This window comes from Callithrix jacchus, chromosome 10 (assembly GCF_049354715.1).
Source record: "Callithrix jacchus isolate 240 chromosome 10, calJac240_pri, whole genome shotgun sequence".
Taxonomy (NCBI): domain Eukaryota; kingdom Metazoa; phylum Chordata; class Mammalia; order Primates; family Cebidae; genus Callithrix; species Callithrix jacchus.
Window position 1 is genome coordinate 97,781,475 of NC_133511.1, and position 21,919 is coordinate 97,803,393.

The 21,919-nt window shown below is 48.6% G+C and overlaps 1 protein-coding gene across 7 annotated transcripts in view; it reads right to left on the minus strand.

The window, feature by feature from the left end:
• Nucleotides 1-21,758, minus strand: part of WT1 (WT1 transcription factor) — a 46,440-nt gene extending 24,682 nt beyond the window's left edge. For 2 of the 7 annotated variants that reach the window (XM_078340805.1, XM_009007880.5), the window contains exons 1-5: nt 20,916-21,758; nt 14,701-14,823; nt 14,156-14,258; nt 4,110-4,187; nt 3,070-3,120 (exon numbers count right to left, since the gene is read on the minus strand). In XM_078340805.1, coding sequence (XP_078196931.1) covers nt 3,070-3,120; nt 4,110-4,187; nt 14,156-14,258; nt 14,701-14,823; nt 20,916-21,357 — 797 coding nt within the window. In that variant the 5' untranslated portion in view covers nt 21,358-21,758. Of the gene's footprint in view, nt 1-3,069; nt 3,121-4,109; nt 4,188-14,155; nt 14,259-14,700; nt 14,824-16,676; nt 16,961-20,915 lie in introns of those variants that run through there. The other 5 variants (XM_009007881.5, XM_035262297.3, XM_078340807.1 and 2 more) reach the window with 3 other exon arrangements.
• Nucleotides 21,759-21,919: the final 161 nt, after the last annotated feature.

A 21,919-nucleotide genomic window follows, 5' to 3' on the forward strand; every position in this document is an offset into this window, starting at 1 on the left:
GAACCAGCATTTAGTGGGGTTTAGTCTGAGGTACATGATCTTTAAATAAAAAATTGATAATGTCTCTTTTTTATGAGTAATATGGAAATTATATCTTTCTTCTCTAAAACATGACTCAATCACCAGTTTTCCTGTTATAGATCTACCTTGTCACATGATTTTTCTTACCATTGATTTCAAACAGTGTCAAGACACTGGTTATGAATGAAAAAAGTCATGTGTCTGAATTTGTCTTCATGAAATATCTTTTCTCAAATGTATTTTCCATATTAATAGTTTTCATACCACAGCAAAAGAAAGTAAATCCAGTATCCCAGAGAACAATGACCCCAGCTCAGATTGGTCTCCCCTGGGGAAAAGCCAAACTTTCTACTGCAATTACAGATTCAACTGAATCCAATTCTGGGCTGTTCATGAGTTTGGAGAAGACAGCCAAGATGTCATCATTTTTGAATGCTAAAACAAGATGGACTGTGGATCATGACACATCCGTGGGTGGTAAAATCAATCTGGTATGTCATAATCAGCATTTTTAAAAAATGAAATGGGATAGAGAGAAAATATCGGCATACACAGCACGTCATAAGAGTATTGCTCAGTGTGAATCTGTGGTGCGTGTGTGTGGACATGCATGTATATGGGATCTCACTGTGAAGGGTATTTCTAACCGTGGTCACAGTCTAAAAGTCAACCCATTTAAGAAGCTCTAATCTAGGGCCCAGGTCCTGGAGTCAGACAGAACTGATTCCAACATGGCTCTGCCATTACTCACTATGTGACCTGGGTTAGTTTAATCTTTCCACCCTCCTCAGCTGAAAGATGGATGTGGTCATAGTATCCTGGAGATGTTGTAAGATCAGATCAGAAGAGGAAGCATGCACAGCCCCTCATGCAGCACCCAATAATGTTCATATCCATCCTTAGGTAAATGTCCAATTCACAAAATGGAATCGGAAATGGATGCATAGTATGTTATATGGGGATAAATTCACAGTGTGACAGCAGATGGTAGACAATTCGCTAACTGTAATTTTTTGCTCTGCAAAAGAGCTGTTATTTTGTGGAATTATCTATTGGGTCATGTAGCCCTTTTCATAACAGCTCCCTAAATAAAGTTAATATTCAATAAATATACGTGTGTGTGTGTGTGTGTGTGTGTGTGTGTGTCGTTTGTTTGTTTTGTTTTGTTTTGAGAAAGGTTCTCACTCTACTGCCCAGGCTGGAATCCAGTGGCCTGATCTTGGCTCACTGCAATCTGTGCCTCCTAGCCTCAAGCAATCCACCCACCTCAGCCTTCCATGTAGCTGGGATTACAGGCATGTGCCACCACATCTGGCTAATTTTTTTTTTTTTTTTTTTTGTAGAGATGGGATTTCACCACATTGCCCAGCCTGGACTCAAACTCCTGAGCTCAAGTGATCCGCCCACCTCAGCCTCCCAGAGTGCTGGGATTACAGGCGTGAGCCACCATGACCAGCCAAAAAAATACATTTTTAGGCCGGGTGTGGTGGCTCACACCTATAATCCCAGGTGTGGGAGGCAGAGGCAGGCAGATCACCTGAGGTCAAGTGCTAGAGACCAGCCTGGCCAACATGATGAAAACCTGTCTATATCAAAAATACAAAAATTAGCCAGGCATGGTGGCAAGTGCCTGTAATCCCAGCTACGCAGGAGGATAAGGCAGGAGAATCACTTGAACCCAGGAGGCAGAGATTCCAGGGAGCCGAGATTGCACCACTGCACTCCAGCCTGGGTGACAGAGTGGGACTCGGTCTCAAAAAAAAAAAAGAAAAAGAAAAATACATTTTTATTTCAGAAATCCTTTCCAAATGTAAGTAACAGACCAATGAAAACTTTTCTCATTTTTTTTTCTTATGCAGGACTGAACAGAGGAAACTGTTGACACGTTGTGCTTCATCCTTACAATATAGCTTCTGCCTCCTCAGCAAGTGACTAAGAGCACGTGTCAAAAGACCTTAAAAAGTATCGAAATTATCTCAACTATGGAAAGATCCAGCTGCAAATACATGCCAAAATTCCTTATCTGTGATTTTTGTAACTGAACAAACGAACCCCTGTATTACAGCATGAAGATGTTTTTAAAACTGAAACGTACTGCTCACTTCACAATCATGTTCTGTCTATCCTTGCCATTTAACTTGGGGAACGTTATCAAGTTCTGAGCAGAGGAGAAAGGAGAAAAGGAAGGGAGCCAGGAAGAAAGAGTGGGACCAAAAAGCCCTGAGCTTAAGACAAGTTAAGAACAGGTAGAAAGAAGCGAAAACTGTCAGCAGTCCCCTGGATGAAAGACAGGAGAGATATAACTTAAAATAACAGAAGTCTTCTTCTTTGATTTCCAGAGAGGAAGAGAAGATCTGGGTAAAATTGCTGAAAAATACTGGGGTGGAGTGAAGTGAAGACTCCAACAGTAAGTCTTGGAAGATGAAATACAACTCTGTTGATTACTTAAGGATGAACCAAATAGCAGGACTGGGCCAACACAAGGAAGAAGAAATGGGGGTGGCTGATTGCCGAGTTTAAGCAGAGAAAAGAAAAAGAAACAGCTACAGAAATGCCCCAGGGTGCAGGGTATAGGGCTGGGAAAGGTGTGAATGTTTGGGAATTTTAAAAAACTTTGAAAAACAACCAAAAAAAAATCTTCGCAAAGCCTGGCCTCTGACTTAGGGTAAGTTCTCCCTGAGACACTTAAACGTAAATAAAGAAAAAGCAAGTAAGTTAAGACTGAAAGACTTGACTGATCTAACGAGAACATATGTAATGCTACAAATTTAGTATTTTGTGAAATATTCACAAAGAAATGAGCAGGATTCCTACTGCATCATCTTTAAATTGTTTTCCAGGAGCACACTGAAGAGAAATGCCACTCCCTCCATTTCATCCCCAGCAGTGTAGAGGAACAAGAAGAGGTGGGGCCGGAGGAGAGAGACTCTTCCCATCCACCAAATGCTACCCTGATTACCCACATCAGTCCTAACTCCTGCATTGCCCCAGGTGCCAGTCAATAAGGCCTACGCCATTTGCTTGGCCATCTCCGCATTGTCCACTCACTTGCTCTGCCCTTCTGTCCATTTCACTGAGCTGGAGCTCCCAGCAGCAACTCTAGAAGAGAAGAAGAGGTGGGGAGTGGGGAATGGAGCATGCATGGCTCTGGTAATCCCCCCAGATCCCAGAATCCAATGAAAAGCCCCTCAATATACAGAGACATCAAGCTAGGTGTCAAGAGTGCTGAACTGAGTCCCCAGTCCCACTGGGGCCAATGGTGGGGTGGAAAGAACCACCTGGAGGCTGCAAAGAGCTTGGACTTTGGAATCAGATGTGGACTTGGAATGCCAGCTCCAGCACTTAGTAGGATGTGAACTTGGGAAGTAAGTTAACACTCTGAGCTTGGTTTACTCATCTGTAAACCATGCAGTACTTAGCCCTCATGAAGGTGTTGGGAAGATAAGATGAGGCAACCTGGAAGAGCACCTGACATGCTGCAGGCACTTCATGAGTGTTCTATGCTATTGCCCATCTCTTCATATTTATTAGAAAATGAAAAGAGTTCTTTCACTGATGAAAGCAAGTCCCACCTTCTTTTTTTTTTTCACTTTTAGGTGCAAAGAGTAGCCCCTTCCTATGTTTCCTGGCTGTATTCTCCCTATTATGGTTGTATGGTCAAGTATGGAAAGAAAAACTCTGTTGGTGCAATCAGGTATGGGCATATCGGACTGTGGATTGCCCAGATCAGCATCACACAAATATGAATTTGGATCCTGGACTTTGTACACCCAAAGCACCTCTTGATAAGATAGCAGAATGGTTAACAACTGTGACATCATAGTAAAACCCAATTATTAAATGAGGTTGAATGGCTTTGTCCCCAATATTCCTTGTTTCAGATAGAGACACCACCTATTTATGTTTTTGAAAATTTAATACTGAACAGAACTTATCAACTAGGGGAAGGAGGAAAGCATTCTAATGCCACAGAGAGCTCTGCCCATTCTTCTAAAACTGTACTCTCTTCATAAATTCTAAGCACCTTTAAAATGGTTCAAACAGGTGTGAGTTACTGTGGAAAGGCAATGGAATAGAGAAGACCTTACCCCTTTAAGGTGGCTCCTAAGTTCATCTGATTCCAGGTCATGCATTCAAGCTGGGAGGTCATCTGGTATAAATTGTCACTGTTAAAAAAACATCCAGAGTTAGAAACACATAAGCACAAAATAATACGCTATTGTTTCTTCAAAAGCAACGGAGTTTTAACTTTTCTTGAGAGTGGAAGCCTCCACATTTTCCAGAATGACAGAATATCCAAGTCTGAAATTATGTTCATTTCATCCCACTGATCTCTGCGCAGTTATACACTTCATACACAGCAGAAAAGATGGGAGAGTAACTCGGAAGCATTTTTTAAAACCTTAGTATGGCAACCATCGAAGTTACTAAAGAAGTATGAAACCTTTGAGGGGAAAAGGCTAAGGGGAGTGAAACTTTGAAAGGCAACGCAGGCTGGATAACTCAACATTAAAGTTAAAAGCCTGGAGCTGAAAGTAAAGACAGCAGATTAATTATTCGTGAAAAGGCCATTAAGTTGTTTTAATCAAAAGGATAAGTATCATGTGGATTATGAGGGTCTGAAAAGTCAAAGAGTGATGGGTGATAAATGGTCTAGAAAGCAAAAATGTGACAAGCAGAAGAAAGATGATGATAAACTCGATGCACAGCTGAAGGAATCATTTTCTATATGTTTTATAATATTAGTACAAGTCAAATGTTTAAAAAAAACAGCCCAGTTCTGTAAGATTCTATGAGGGGAAATGACTGATCGTTTATATTAAGACTCCACAGAAGAGTCTTATACCACCATTAAACCAACCAAAAGCTGTTCTGTCCCCTCTGTATTAATCTCATTTCTAGAAAACGAACACATGAATCAATTGCCAGAGATCTCCTAAGTTACCAAGCTCCATCAGGAATAAATTTAGGCCTGAACTGAAATGGTTAATTATGAAATTTGAGACCCAAGAAACTAAGAGTTTGCCTGGGACCCCTTGCTCTAAACACATTACAGAAGAAACACTTCACTCTACCTTCATGGCAGAAGTGAAAAAAGATAAGAGTTATTCAATATCTGATGTGTGGTTTCAGGTTGCAGATTTCAGACCATCTCTGTCTGGTCCTGGCATTCTTAGGCCGCTTCGCTGTGCAGAGGCAACATGAAATGTTAATTCAGAAAGGCTTTTTTCAGGCCAAGCATAACTGGGAACTTGTGGAGGGGAGAGGGAAATTATAGCAACTCAGAATAAATGAATTCTATGCTCTCTTTCCACATAGCTTGATAAATCGTGGCAGAGTCCATCTGACTCTCATATAATAACTCTGAAAATTATTCGGAACTCCTTAGTGGTGGGTATACAGGATAAGGAGGAAATCAGATTCCAGGAGGGAATTTTGCATATGAAAAGTGAAGTGACTTCAAACTCAAAGTATGTGCCGTTTCATTAGTCAGTGTATATCTGGACGCCGTCACTCATCCCTGTGTCTGACCAGCTATTATGCTACTACAATATCCTACATATCAATGGAAAAAAATGATGAGTTTCTCCTGCAGCTTCCCGGCTTGCAGCAGCAGCCCGTGCTGGTCTGTGCCACAACATTTTGCAATTCCACAAATTCTTGCTGTAAGGCTGGAGTAATTAATTCCTGAAGGACCCCAACTTTTATTAGAAGTGCCAGCCTGCTGCATTTACCACGGGAGAGTTTCTTGAACTTTCTTTGGGCTGACAGTTCATTAATAAGCAGCCTCCTCCACAATCTTTCTACTGGTTTTTGTTCTCCTGCGCCTTTTCATCAAGCAATCCATTTATTAATCTTGCCATTAATCTCAGCCAACAGGCATTGTATTCCCCAGGCAGCTCTATATTTTTGTCACTAATTTTTAAAAAATTGTTCACCAACTAAAATCACTCAGCCCCAGTTGACAATTTTCCTAGGCCCTTTGGGAATGTGAGATCTTTCTGAAACTATTTCATCCTTTCATATGACTCCGAAAATCATAATTTTCAAGAGAGCTGGGAAAGAAAGGTGAGTGACAGACGTTGACGCAGAAGGGTGAATGAATCCCAAATATCTAACTTTATGAGTTGGAAATTTTCTCACAGACTTAAGGAATAGTCTGATTGATTCCCAAGGTCTCCATAAGGAAGTACCCCAAAGAGAAAATTAAAAAAAATTTTTTTAGCCCTCTGTTGCCCAGGCTAGAGTGCAGTGATGCTATATCAACTCACTGCAATCTCTGTCTCTGTGGTTCAAGCGATTCTTCTGCCTCAGCCTCTGGAGTAGCTGGATTACAGGCACCCGCCACTATGCCTGACTAATTTTTGTAGTTTTAGTAGAGTTTCACCATGTTGGTCAGGCTGGTCTCAAACTCCTAACCTCACTCAGGTGACCCACCCGCCTCGGCCTCCCGAAGTGATGAGATTACAGACATGAGCCCCCCTGCCTAGCCAATATTTTTAATGGTATTTTCTTGACCCTCAGAAGGCAAACCTTCTCAAATCCAGGGCCTATGTCTTACATATATGACTCTTTCTAGTGTGTACTTAATAAATACTGTGTACTGTACTGACTAATATGGTAGCCACTGGCCACCTGTGACTCATGCCACACATTAAAAATGATAAGATTTTTGGCTATATTGAGTCAAATATGCTATTTGAAAAATTAACTTCACAGTTTCTCATTTTTTGAATGTGGTTACTAGTAAATTTCAAATTACATGTATGGCTTGTGTTATGTTTCTACTGGACAGTGATGTTCTATAAGTTTTGGGACATTGAGCAAATCAGTGCAGCTCCCTGCCCCTCAGTTTTCTCATCTGTCCAATGGGAATATTAACCTCAGTCAGTCCAACTGTACAGGAATGTTGTGAGGTCCATAGAAGGTAATGCCCTCAATGGCCCTTTGAAGACGATACAGATAATATACTTTAATTTGTTCTAACCTCCAAGTTTTGCACAGCACTTTCACACATTCTCAATACTGCTCACAACTTTGTGAGGCAGATGTAATTATTAGTCCCCATTTATTACATAAGGATTGAGACACAGAAAGAGGCCTAGTGCTGGCATGCCTGGTGCCTGCACCCTCACTCTGCCCTGTGCCTATGAAGGCACTCTGGCATTATGTGGCCTCTGAGCCTCATCCTTTCACTACCATTCATATGATAATAATTATAATAATACAGACAAGAGTCTGGAGGTGAAAGAGAATAGGCTCAAGGGAGCATCGTGACCTACTCAGTCTCTAGAAAATGACGATGCTGCAAGATGCCCCATGCATCCTCTTCAGCTTACTAAGGACAGTGTGCCAAGATCCCAGTAGAAGACCACTTTGCGATTCTAGCTGTCCTGACTGCTTAGCCTGAAACTCTCAGAAGAGGAGAGAAGTGGAGAGGACTATGGGAAAGAAGGACTTTCAGAAAAATCCCCAAGCTACTAATAGGTTTCCTGAGGCCAGAGATAGGATCAGAGCACAGTTTCAACCACATCCTGCCTTCTGCTGGCTGGGGCTCCTCGCTGCGCAGTCAGTGGGCCTGGCTGGCACAACCTTTCACGTGGAAGTCAATGACAGCAATGACAATAACGGCTGCTGGGGAGAGGACAAAAATGTGAACTGGAGCTAAAAATACTGGGCCCAACCAAGCGTGCTCAGGCTCTGATCTCTTTGGGCAATCGCTCAACACCCAGCTCTCATCATGAAAGCCCATGGAAAGACGCAGCTTCATTTAAGGAATACACAGCCTCTGGCAAATGAAGCATCTAATTACTCAGTAACCACTGTAGGTGCCGACCACCTCATTCCCAGAGGAGATGAGATAAGCAGGTGGTTTGGTTTACAGCGACCACTGTGGTCACGTAGGCACTTCAGCTCCAACCGTCTAACTCTGCCTGTTCGGAAGTGAACTCTCAAATTGCAGGCTGCCAAAATGTATTCCAAAAGTCATGGTGTTCTTTATATTTTTTAAGATCTTTAAAAAAAAAAAAGTCACTTGTTTCCTATGTAAGAATGTTTGAAGTTGGAGGCAAGGGAAAGAGGAAAGAAACTTCTATAACTGGGATTAATGCAAGTTGGAGTAAAATAAAAGGAAGTCAGTCCTAGCAAAAAGGGGGAGCTTAAAAGGAAATCAGTAGTAGATCATATAGAGTTTATTTTGGCCTGAACTGCAGTATTATTAAGTTCTCGACCTCTGCACATAAAGAAAGGAAGAAAAAAACCTCAGCTATTATCTAGACGAGAACTCCTCCACTCCTCAAATGCATGTGTGATTCAAGCACATTTTCATCTTTAAGTCTGTTTATTACATTCAGCAGAATAATTCATGTCATCAAGGGAATAGAACCATCTAACCTGGCTGAGATTAGGGTCATCTCTGCCTCATAGTTGCTGGCTGGCAAGGTAACATCATGGAAGATGATCCAAAAAATAAAATAAAATAAAAAAGGCTCAAAGTAGAGATAACTGGCATCTGTGATTAGAATGCATGTTTCCAGCTTTTTCTGTCATAGCTGTGCCCCGCACCAACAGAAGGCCTCAGTGAGTTTACTCTACCTAATAACCTAACAGAGGGTGCAGCCAGACTTCCACACACCCTTTTCCTGTGCTCTTCCCTTTGAGGTGCCTTGCAGCCTGCTTGCCTAGAAATTTCTGCCCAGCAGGCCATGATGAATAATTATTTCACAGTCACTCTCTTGGTATTGTAATTTCTCTCAAGCTCACCAGCTAACCAAAGAAAAACCCACTGGGGATTCAATTTCTATTAATAAACACTTGGTCAGCACAAAAGTTACAGGAATATTTGGAACTAGATTTTTCCTCCTCCTTGGAGACAAGTTTAATTCAAGCCTGTGGCTTTGAGAACACTGCCCATCACCCTGGAGGCCATTTCAGACCTTCCACCTTCTGTCTATCTATGCGGTAAACAGATACTGATTTTGTACTAAGTGAAAAGACAGTGTAAAATGTGCAGAGGTACACAAGTGAAAGAGGCATTGTTAATTATCATTTTATTTTTTGGGCATGGGCTGTCATCTGATTTATGTCTATGTTGAAGGCCAAGCCAAGTGGTGGATTATCACTTCCCACTGAGATGTGGAACCCAAGATTTCCCAGAAACTCTACAGCTGCTAAGTAAGTTTCTCTCACATGAAAAACAAGCTATTTGTAACAGGCTCCACTGTCAATGTCACCATTTGTGAATCATCAACATTCAGTCCAAAACAGACTAGCAATGATAGCTTCCAGAGTCTGAGTGGTTTTACCTGCTAACAGGCAAAGTATAGCAAAAGGAAATATCCTCATTTAAATTGGTAGCACAGTTGCTAAAGAATATGCAAACCTAATAAAACAGCAAAAGGAAAATGAAAGTACTAGAATGCCTAAAAGAAACAATCAGTGTGCATGGAAATATTTTTCAAACACAGTGCACAGAACTTTTCAAAGTAGCTATGAGGATCAATCTTTCAAGGACGGGGTCTCCAAGGAGGTCAGCAAACAGATGAGGCAAAGGGACCCTGGGAAAAAAAGAGAGCAGAAAAGGCCGAGCTAGCTGCCTTTTCTAGGTAGAAAGTAGTGGGGTAATTGTGCCTATTAAGGTTGGACCCTACTACTCCCTTCACTGACAGGAGAATGCTTTTCCCCGGGACCTTCTCTCTGGGCAAGCCCAAATCAGGGTGGTCCTAGAAGCAGTCATTCTTCCTGGGTCTGGATGGACAGGGAGAAAGGTCTCTGCCCTGTGATTCTTTAGGTGCCTGGACTGAAATTCACCCAAACAGTTCACACCCAGTGGTAAAGATGAAGCTGCAGGAGTCTGGAGTTTCAAAAACAGCTGCTCTGTGAGTTAGGACTTCAGGAAAATGCTCAAGTCTGCTTCTGATAATGGCCTTCAGGGAAAAAAACTGTCCTAAACCACTGAGAACTTTCTGTTGAAAACTATGGGTAAAAGTTGTGGGTAACTGGACTTCTTTCACAACTGTGAGAAGTAGAAGATCATCCTCTAGTAAGACTGAGGACAGATGCCACCTTCAAAAAGAGAATGGCACTTACCCATCTAGAGAGAAAGCAAATGCAGAGGGTAGAAGGATGGATTCTGGAGGTGTATAACTTGAATTTGAACAAAACTTCCGTCCCTTAACTCTGTCACACTGGGGAAATTTACCTCTCAAGGCTTCAGTTTCCTCCTCTGTAAAAATGGGAGTGATAACCTGTTGTGCCCCTCAGAGAGTCCCTAGGTGGATTAAATAAGTCTATACTTGCAAAGTGCTTACAGTGATACCTGGTACATGGTAAGTCTACAGAAGCACGTGCTCTTATGATTTATCAGCAAAAGTGATACATTGACTACACAAGGGGAATAATCAGGTGGGGAATCCTGCGTGGTCTGGTGTCACTTGGTGATTCAGAGCACAGGTGGGCTGTGAAGTCAGAGACTAAGGATCAAATCCTGATTCTAATTCTCGTGTACCATGTGATCTTGGGCAAGTTACTTTGAGGCTGAACTTATTTCCTCATCAGTAAACTAGAACTTATAGTACTTGCCTCAAAGAGTAGTTAGAAGGGTTAAATGAGTAAACTGAATGAACCATTTAACATCGTACACAGCAACATATAGTCGGCATGCAATAAATTCCAGTTGTTATATTATAGGGACTCATGCTTTCATCTAGTAGTGATCACTGGGTTCCATAAGGGCAAACACCTGGTTTCAGAAATGCTAGTGACCTTTACACAAAACTCCACCCAAGTTCTACATGAAGGGAGAGGGTAAGGAGGATGGAGAAAAATCACCCCGTCACTTCCCATAAGCTGTTGATTGGGTGGTGCATTTTCTATTCACTGCTGTTCATAGCCACAACAAATAAATATGCAGCTGTAACCCCTCAGATCTGTCACCTGAGAGAAAGGAGGGAACTGTATGGGGGACAAGGAACGAACTGGGATTTTGAAAAAGTCCTCAAAGCACACTCCACACTGTACTCTGCTTGTTTAATGTCAAATCTGTACCATTACCTTTCTTTTAGGCTGGCAAGGGAAAGTAGATCCAAAGACTGGGGAAAGGCCCGGTGCGGCGGCTCATACCTGTAGTCTCAGCACTTTTCCAGGCCAAGGTGGGTGTATTAACTGATGTCAGGAGCTTGAGACCAGCCTGAGCAACATGGTGAAACCCTGTCTCTACTAAAAATACAAAAATTAGCCAGGTGTGGTGGTGGGCACCCGTAATCTCAGCTTCTTGGGAGGCTGAGGCATGAAAATCGCTTAAACCCAGGAGACGGAGTTGCAGTGAGCCAAGATTGTGCCATTGCACTCCAGTGCAACAGAGTGAGACTCTGTCTCAAAAAAAAAAAAAAAAAAGAAAGACCAGGGAGAAAAAAGTTCAGTGGGGGAGGGGGGAAAGCTGGGCATTCGGCCTCAGGGGGTCAAATGCAGCAAGGCAAACAAAATACAAGCAAGCTTTCCCTAGAAAATCCCAAATTTTAGACAGAAAAATGAATGAAACTAGGGACCACTGAATATCTAAAATCCAAAAGTTAGGTGGTTACACAATTAAAGTTCAGCTCTATTTTTATGATTTTTTTCAAACACTGCATTCACAAAAGCATTTAAATACCCTTTCAAACTTGTTTAGGAGTGGGAAAGAAGGAAACCATATAACTGCAGTAATGTTGGTGCACAGACCCAGTTTTAAAACGTCCCTATATCTGCCCATTCATCTTTGGACTGCAAGGGAAGCACCGGATCTTTGAAAACTGGAAATGTTAATTTAAGGTGAATGGCGCTTTCAAGATTTAGAGAGTACAAATTTCAAGGGAACAAACTCTTCCTACAGGGGTCACAAATTCTTTTTTGAGATGTTACTACTCAGGAAATTTTCTGTGAGAGGAAAAAAAATAGTATTTTTATTGGATTCGTGTAAAAAATAACAGGACAAAAGAAAGTTCATGAATTATAAAGAAAGAAACAAATACTTCTGAAAGGTGAATTTTTGACAAAGTGCTTAAAACAGTGGCCAGAGGCTGGATTAGAAAATGTAAAAATGTACGTAATTTTTGCTACTTCCCTGGCAACCACAAAGTCAGACCTAAGTCAAACTCCACCACAGGCACCCTGGAGAATTGCTATTAAACCAGCGGTAGTGATCGCTTTTTCTTGTACACCTCTTTCAAGGCTGCCAGGTCCTCTTATGGACCCCTTCCTAGGGGCCCACAGGGTGAGAATCTCGGCTTGGGAGAGGGGAGTAAGGGATGCGTGTGTCACTGATGCAAGGGACTGCAGTGCCTTCAGTCCCCAACCCCCAAGAAAACTTCCTATCTCAATAGCGCCCACTCCAGCGTCAGAGAAGACCACTCTAGGTCTTCTCTCAGCCTAGTGTGAGACACCAACTGAGTCTACAGGATCCAAGGAGGAAGGGGTGGACCAAGGTCATTAAGCGGGAACCGTTCCAACAGCCATCCTGATGGCTACTAGAATAACAGCAATGACACCCTGGCAATGGACGGGAGCAGCTACTCTGGAAGAATGGCAACCGCCCAGCTGCCAATTCTGCTAGGGGAGGAGATTGACCGCGGAGAATAGGTGCGAATCATGCCCCCATTCCAGGGACTTGACCCACCGAGGGGAGGCGCTGAGCTGGCAGGCATGGGGCAGAATGCCGCGCCTGCGGTGCAGAACAGGAATGATTTCTAACTAGGGAGACAGAAAAATAAGGATGTGGAGGTGCGACCATTTCATGTCCTTGCGCACTGCCTGCCTCCCCGTCCCCCAAGAAAATGTGATGAGGAATCCAAGATTCGAAAAGATAAACCGGATGTTCTGAGAAAAAAAAAAAAAAAAAAAAAAAAAAAGGTTTCCCCAGTCCGCGCGCCGCAGGTGTTAGAAACAGAAGGGGCGCGTCCCTGCACTTCTCTGGGAACTCCCGGGAAAGACAGCCTTAGATGCGGGAGTCAGGCCAGCCCCGGGCTCACAGTCGTAAAGGCAGCAAGGGCCTCGGGCTGCGTCTCGCTCCGGATCTAGAATTCCCGCCCCTCCTCCACCTGCGGGACGGGACGGTCCCCCAGGCGCGGCCACTCCCCCATCCAATCTCCCAGGGCAGGCGCTTTTCCTTCCTTCATGACCTCACTACCTCCTTCCCTTGACGTCAGCCCCGAGTCCCCGCGCGGAGGGCCAGGAGGATGGGGATGGGTTTGGGGGCAGCCGGTGTCAGGATCCCGGAGCACCTAGGAGGAGGGGGCTATGAGGTCAGGCGCGCCCAATCCCCGGCCGCACTAGCCGCAGGAGGCCGCTCTCCAGCCCCCGCCCCACCTTCCCGCCCCGCGCAGGCTGGTGTGCGCCGCAGTTACTAGGCAACCCTATCGCAGACGCGGGCGGCTGGCCAAGTTCACCCAAAGTTGAAGAAGAAATTTGGGGGAGAGAAGTGGAGCCAGAGGCGAGAAGAGGAAGCACGGACCGGGGAAAAGCTTGCAGGGGAGGCTGGCCTTGGGGCCTCCTGCGCACAGGAAGAAGGTCCCACCGGGCCAGAGCAGCTTCCCCGCAGGGTCTGGCTGCAGCCCGACCTCCGTCCCATACCCAGGCTGGGGCTCACCCCAGAGCGTAGCAGGGGCGCTGGGAACGACGCTCACAAAGTACTGCAGCGGGCCGAAACCCTGAAGGGTTGAGGTGGGGACAAGGCTGTGGCCAAAGGCTGTGACCGAGGGTTCGCGCCTTCGAAGTAGTCTGGCAGGTGTGGCCAATGGATGGGTTTAAGGTCTCAGAACAAAGTGGGAGTGGACTCCGCGTTTAATCTTTAGTCCCGACAAGGCAAATTCCTCCCAGTAAAGACCTTCTAAAAATAATAACTTTTAGAGCGCCGCTCCTTCTTCTTCGGCTCCAAACAGTAATTGTCCTCATTTTTATACAAAATAAGAACAACTCAGATACCGGGGAGATCAGCTTTAATTTCCTCTAAGCAGTAGATTGGGGTAGAGGCGTCTCATGCCTCCAAGACCCTGCAAATCAGCAGTCAGGGTGGCCTGGCTGGGGCGTTCCCAAGCCCGCCGGCTCGTGCGTCCCCTCCGGGGTCCTAAGGACCCAGACCTGAAGCCCAGCGCCTTCTTACCTGCTGTAGGGCGTCCTCAGCAGCAAAGCCTGGCTGCCCGTGCAGCTATCGGTGGGGGTGTGGCAGCCGTAGACTGGGGGCGGCACCGAGTACTGCTGCTCACCTGCAGAGAGAGCCGTGGACGACTGAGCGAGTGCGCCCCAAGGGCCCAGGGTAAGACGCTTCGGGCAGGGGTTGGGGGAGACGCGAGATCCTGAGCCTGGGGCACTGGGGCCTGGATGCGGGGTGTGCAGAGCGAGGCTGTCCACAACGCAACGAGCTAAGCCTCATTTTGCGTTCTCCTAGCAGTCGCCGCGCGGTGCACCCAAAAGGCCCTCCAGACGTACGTAGACTTGGTTGGAGGGCGATGGCGATGTCCCTAACGTACTTGGGATGGAGGAAGATCCAATCTTTTCCTTTAAATACGGTGCCATTGGGCCAATGATTTCTAAGGTTTTTTAGATGCCCTCCTTTACCTAATTTGCTGTGGGTTGGGAATTCCTGGGGGAGGGAGGAATAGCACAGAAGAAGGGGAGAGGGACTCCACTTGGTTCTCGGCAGCTTACCCAGTGAGCCCTGCTGGCCCATGGGGTCCTCGTGCTTGAAGGAGTGGTTGGAAAACTGCGCCGCGTGGTGCGAGGGCGTGTGACCGTAGCTGGGCGTCCCGTCGAAGGCGACCGTGCTGTAACCTGCGGGAGGGGCGGAGAGAAGCACAGCATCAGCGGGGTTCTCGAGAGACAGGGACAGTGGGTCTGAACCAGCCACGGGTGGGGGGGTGCGCTGAACCCCTCATTCGGAACCCCAGCGGAGGAGACTCCCGCCCCACCAGCGCCCGGGACTTTCAGCGGAAAGACTACCCAAGCCCCTGGATGCGATCTCTGGACAGGCTTCTCCACCCTTTTCCGACTAAAGCCCCCGACCTCGCTTTTTCCCAATTTATTCATGCCTCAGTCTTCCACTGTCTCTGCCGCTTCTGCAGCGAACCTCTGGCAGGTTAAGTAAAAAACTCGTCGCCTGATCGACAGAGAAAGTTGTTCATCCCCCAAAAACAAACTCCGCAGCTCTAGGGCAGGAGCAGTGCGGGCAAGGGAAATGGATCTGCTGGGCTAACCCCGCGCTGACTCCGAGCTGTAAATCGGGGGCCCGCGCACCAACTTTCATTAATTACTCGGAGCCAGTTAAATGGCCTGGTCTTAAAAATGGGAAGAGTAATTACCGAGTAATGTTATCTATCTGGGACTACCCAACCGGACACCAGGACACCCGAGGCCCAAGGGAAAGCTGGTGAAGGGGAAACAAGGGCCCCTTCCAGTTGGGCCTTCAGATGGCAACCTGCGCTATCCTCCTTCCCCTGTGGGACCCACATTGTGCCCAGGCCGACCCTGACCACTGCCCTAGGAGCCAACTTCCTTGCTCTCCGGGAGGACAATCAGTTTCCTTTAGAGAGTGCCTGACACTGTGTCTCCCTTTCCCGCCATGGTAGTGCTTGGGTCCTCTGCCTCAGTTTACCCCCAGGGTAATTCTGGCATTCTTACCCATGTCTCCAAAAGTGGGAAAAAGAATGTGGTGCCTCAGTTGGCAAACATAGTCTTTTATGATTTCTGTTACTAAATTGCTTTAAACATATACCCCCACAAGCTTCTGGAAAGCTGTTGCTGCCTCTGGGGAAAAGCATCCTTCGCTAAAGGTCTGTCCTTGGCCCTGGAACCCAAGGGAGGGGTCCATTCCTCTACAAGTTCCGAAGTCTGTGGCCTGAGGACCAGGCACAACGGCAAAGGAGAGCTGCTCCTATGGGATCCTGGCAGGGCCACCCCGCCAGCCTCAGATCCTCCTGGCCCAGCGACTGTCCTGGGTCTCCAAACTTCACAAAATTCTCAGGAGTAAGTTGGATCAGACAGCACCCATTCTCCTGCTCACCGGATTTGATCAAAGTTCTGTAACAAGTGCCTCCAAAGACTTAAGCAGGACTGAGCTGATGAGCAAGTAGTGACCCCAGGCATCCTTACCTCTAGTTTCGAAACACACATGTACACACAGAAGCCCCCGACCCAAGAAAAGAAAGAAAAAAAAACAAGCTTCCTTTGCCCTCTCTGGGGCAACAGAGGCATGAACCTAAAGGATGGTGTGGCAGAGGGCAAGGGAAGAAAGGAAAAGGCAAATCCTAACTCCAGGATAGTACAGGTCAAGGCTTAAGTCTCACACATCGCTCAGCACTACACGTTGGAGATTTGAGAAGCCACCAGCTTTTATCATCTGCATGACCCCAGAGGGCCTCCATTTCTCGCCTGCTAAGTGGGCAAAGATAACCCCCGGCCCCGTTAGCTCTCAAGCGAGGGTGAGTACTCTTGGGCTTCCAGAGACTTCCTTTTGAAACCTGAGGTCTGGCCCTCTTTGAGGCCTATAGGGCAGCTTACAAACGAAATTTGGCTCCGGGCACCCACTATTGCCCAGAGGGAAAGCCGAATTTCTAAAAGGAAACTTTTTTAAAGAAAGAAAGAGAGAGGAGAAATAGAATCGACAAAGAAGTTTTCTCTAGACGAACCCTTCTCCATTCCTGAGCCGATGAGTAGTCAGGGACCCGGGGCACTGCGCAATCCTCAGAGCCCTGCAACTGTCCGTGCCCAGCGAGGGCCGTGGGTCCCCAGGGGCTGCGGCACCCACGCTCGCGACGTCCGTCCGCACCCCAGAACTCGGGCCCAAGGATGCCCGTGGCCCGGGAGGCTTCCTAGGCCCCCTCCCAGACAGGACACGCAGACCTTGGCGGCCGGTTAAGACCGGCCTCGAACCCCTTCTTCAGCTTCCCCCGGAAGGGGCAGTGGTGAAAGCGCCTGAGGAGCGGAGGGAGGTCTCTTTTGATTAGAAGCTAATCGGACGCGGGTTTGATTAGAGCTCACTGTCCCTGGACCCCGCTCTGGGCCTGGCGCAGAGAGTGCGGGGGCAGGGGCCGGGGGAGGGACAGCTGCCGGCTAGAAGGAGCAGCGTGTTCAAAGCCTCCTTGTACAGCCCTCAGAGAGAGAGACATGAGTGGCCCTCGGAGAGAGAGACATGAGTAGCGCCTTTCCCACGGTTAGTCCCGGCCGGGGAGAGGAGCGCAACCTTGACCGTGAGCGAAGAGGCGAGACGCGCTCTGAGCCCTCACACCCCGCCCGCGGCAGCGGAGAAGCGGGGCACCGCCTGGCCCAGCCCGGCTGAGAGAACTGAGGGGTGAAATGGACAGCAGACTCAGTCAGGAAGGTGATAGGAAGGCTGAAAACGATGACTACAGCTGCACCGGGATCCGGGAAAACCCGTCCCCTAACAAAATACCCTCTCGTACGTGACCGAAAGGGGGAGCCTTTGGCCCTCGGTCTTCGCAGGCTTCCGCACCTGACCCTGGGTGGCCTGATTATCCCAGGCCTAATCAAACGTTAGCTTTCTGCCAGCTAGACGGGCTTCAGGATCAGGCGTAGACTAGCAAGCAACTTTTTTTTTTTTCTTGAGACGGAGTTTTTCTGTCGCCCAGGCTGCCTGCAGTGCAGTGGCACAATCTCAGCTCACCACAACCTCTGCCCCCCCCCCCCGTGTTCAAGCGATTCTCATGCCTCGGCCTCAAGTAGCTGGGATTACAGGCGCACGCCATTCATGCTGGCAAGTTTTTTGTTTTGTTTTGTTTTTTTTTTTTTTTTATTCTTAGTAGAGATGAGGGTTTCACCATGTTGGTCAGGCTGGTCTCGAACTTCTGACCTCAGGTGATCCAACAGCCTTGGCCTCCCAAAGTGCTGGTATTACAGGCGTGATCCACTGCCTCCCGCCTTAGCAAGGTTTTCTTCCCCTCCTCCTTAAGCCTTGCATCTAGTCTGGGGCTACCCAAATCCTCACCCCCACTTCTGCCTTCACAAACCCTTCAACCCTTACACATGGACTAAGAGTTTGGCACCCCTCCAGCGGGCCATAAGAAATCTGTCTCAACAGTGGGGCCAAGATCCCTGGAAAAGGAGTAGAAACACCTTGGAATGGTCTGGGTTCAAATCCTAGCTCTGCCACCTAATCTCATAGAGCCTGGATTTCTTCATTCAAAACAAGGGCTTCTCCAGGATCAGGCTGTGAGCTTCTTGCAAAGGTTCTTGAAGCCATTGTCTTAATTAATATTCACTCCCCAGTACCTGGCCAAGTAGGTGACTGATGTTTGCTAAATTAATGTTTACAAGATTAGGATGCCAGGTATACTATTTAAGAAATTAAAATATGAACATACTTGTGAAGATTTGTGAAGGGTTGTAAGTGGGTACCAGCAATTGCCCCTGCCTGTGCACCATGGCTAGGCTGCCCTAGGGATCCAGAGACACCCACAATTCCTCTCCCCTAGGGTTTGGCCTTAGCGCTCTCATGGCCATTTCCACGTTTTTGAGAGAATTGATGCCCTTGCCTCTCATAGCCTAAGTCTCAGGCCAGACCCTGCATTGCTGGGAAAGCAGCAGGAACCCTGGAAATCAGAAGAATAAATCCAGATTCTCTAGGGCTACCCTTGTTGCCCACTCCAGGGTGGCAGCTGGAGTGCTTCTCACATCCAAGCTGCCCAATGATCCTCAATGGCTGGGTAAGCTCAACCCATCTGTTTTCATTGCAAGACGAAACTTAAACCTACAGATAGCGCTTCCAGGCTGTATGACCTGAATCTGGGGCCGTCTCCCCATTGGGCTTTTTCTCCAGGGTGGATAGGGAGGATACATTCACCTGCTAGTCCTGGTCCCCCTTTAACATTTTCTCTATGGCACCCACGCCTATGTATTATAGAGGAATCCAGATATTTTCCATTAGTGATAATGCCCGCTGGCTGCGAAACCCGAAGTCCCATCCCACCCCTTTCTGGGTGCTAAGACCTCAGGCACCAGATCTGCCCTGAAGAGGGCTGGACAAGGGACCCAAACTGAAGGGACAGAGCCCAGGTTTCAAAAATCCTCTAGAAGTACTAAAAGGATAATGGCAAAGTAGTATTTTGTGCCCCAGGGGCATGGACTCAATGGTTTCTCAATCCTCTCCAAATAGCACACATGCAGAGATTCACGGTTTCTCAGTCACAGATGTTTAGATGGGTTGCGGAGTTCCATATTTAAAGCCCCAAGACGACAGTGGGTCGCGCTTCTGCATCTCTGAAGAATACTTCAAGCCGGGCCCAATCTCCAGATTGCCCATCTCAGCAATCCTCTTATAGACGGGGACACTGAGACTTAGTAACTTCCCAAAAGTAACACCAGCCTGCTAAATAGAGGTAGCGCATCTAATCAAAGAACACAAGCCTCAGCGGTAACTTGTCCCAAGGCCCCTTGAGTACAAAACACTAATTTCACTAACTAAAGGCACAGAGTGGAGGCAACCCTTGGGTCTGCTTGCGGTTCCTCCGCGGGATACTGATTCCAGATTCTCCGCACGAAAAAGGCGGTTTCGATTTCTCCAGGGCTTTGGGTGGGCCCGGTGCTGCTGGTTGGGCTGGGGTAGTATCGGCCTTAAGTAGAAGGCGCGGGTGAAGGCTGGCAACAAAAGCAGAGCCCTTCTGCTGCGCGTTGGGGGAAGGTACCTCCTGCAAAAGATACACTCTACTTTCCACCCATTCCAGAAACATCCCATTCCTTAGGCACTCGAGAAATTTTGCTCCAGGAAAAGCATCCGCCATTGTGTTAGTAAAGCATTTACTAAAATACCTAGTGAACTCTAACTGGCTTAGGTTCTCAATAGCTTAGAAATCCACTGAGAATAAATGAAGAGGACGAACTACAGGGGCATTGCAGGATAAGGTCCGCGCGGCCTGAGCTAAAGAGAAGTGGGCGGGCGCCGGCGCGGGACTAGAAACCAACGTGATACCTTATCGTGCGCCGAGGTCCCTCCTGGTATCCTGACTGAGCACAGCGAATAAACCTGTCCTTGTTCTAACTCCAGGTCTTGAAGAAATATTTTCCTAGCTGAGGCCCGCGTTTACAAGATAAAGAGGCCCCCCAGATGCGCTGAAAGAAAGGCCAAGACTCTGGCCTCCTTCCACTGTCTGCGGCAGAACGTGGTCCCGCATAGCTTGGAATAAGTCAATAGCTTGGATAAGTCAAGGTCTGTTCCATCTCCAGAACCTGCGTGGCTGCCGCCTGAGTGAAGCCCAGAGAAAGATCCACTTCTGCCTTCCTATACGCGAGAGCTATCCGCGCACACGGCACGGTTCCAGAAAGCCATTTAGTGACTGGTGGTGCGTTTGCTTATTCTAAGTTATCCATGATACTTAATGTGCACCTACTGTGTGTCAGCACAGTATTACGAGGGCTGGAGGTACTCTGGACATTTTAGAGCGGCGGAGGCAGCACAGCATAGGGGCTCACCCCGCGCTGGTCCCACTATGAATCCACAGTCCAGACGTCTGAAAAGCCCAACGCTTTGTAACAATTTGGTGTTTCCTTAATCAACAGAACCTCTTCCCGAACCAAAGTCAGACACTGCGCCGGTCTCCTCGTCCCATTCCCGTGGGGACTAGCAGTCCCGGAATCTCTCAGGCTCTAAGGGGCCCCAGACGGCCTCCCGGCTCAGGCGAAAAGTCAGGCTCCCAGCGCTGCCTGGCTTTGGAGGATGTCGGGGGCCCCTGCCGGCGTGCACTCCTACTCACCGGCCTCCTCCCCAGCCGCCGCTTCCGCTACCCTCACGGCCCTTGGGAAGCAGCCGGGTAAGAGCTGCGGTCTGGGATGGGGCAGGATAGGGGGGGTGTCTAGGGCGGAGAGCCCCTGGCGCCACTGCCCCGTGCGTAGGGGGCGCTCCCCAGCCTACTTACCCTGATTGCGAATAGCGGGCTGGCTCTCGAGGCAGCTGGGCAGGTAGGGCGCGTTGGGAAACATCCTGGCCTGGCCGGATGACGCCTGGCTGGGCGGAGGAGGACCGAAGGGCCCGTAACGACAGGCTCCGGCTGTGCCGGTGAACTGGCCGGAAAAGTGGACAGTGAAGGCGCTCAGGCACTGCTCCTCGTGTGGCTCGGCGCCGCCCCAGGTCGGCTCCTGTTTGATGAAGGAGTGGGGCGGCGGCGGTGGGGGTGGCGGCGGAGCAGGCGGTGGCGCGGGGCCGCCCAACGACCCGTAAGCCGAAGCGCCCGGGGGCGCAAAGTCCAGCACCGGCGCCCACTGCGCGGCGCCGCTCACAGGCAGGGCGCAGCCGCCGCCGCCACCCAGCGAGGGGACGGCTGGCAGCAGCGCGTTCAGGTCCCGCACGTCGGAGCCCATTTGCTGCAGCTCAGCCCCAGACTCCCCGCGGCTCCTCCGGCCGGGCAGACGTTCTGCACTGGCCTCGGCTGCGCCTAACTTGGCCCAGATGCCGCCCGGATCCCGGACTCCCCGCTGCGCCGGCTGCTGGAGGCACCCAGGCCCGGAGCGGAGCGTGTGCTGGGACGCCGGCTCCGGGGCACACGTGGAAGCCGGCTCTTGCGGCAAGAGGAAGTCCAGGATCGCGGCGAGGAGACGGCGGGGCCCGGGCGCCTGGGCTGCCGTCCCGGCTCTGGGTGGGTGGGTGGGTGGGTGAATGAGTAGGTGGGAGGGAGGGCAGGAAGAGGGGAGCGGACAGGCGGTCGGATGGCGGAGAGCCCCCGGGTGTGGGCGCTGCCTTGAACTCCTTACCCCAGCTGCCTGGCTGCCCCCAGCTTCCCAAAGCTCAAATAAGCGGGGCCGGCGGCGGGGGGAGGAGGAGGAGCCAGGAGGCTCGCCGCTCCATTCACTCAGCAGCCCAAGCTCAGCCCGGCAGCGCGCGCCGCTCCTCGAGGGCGTCCTCGCAGCGGGGGTGGGGGCGGGT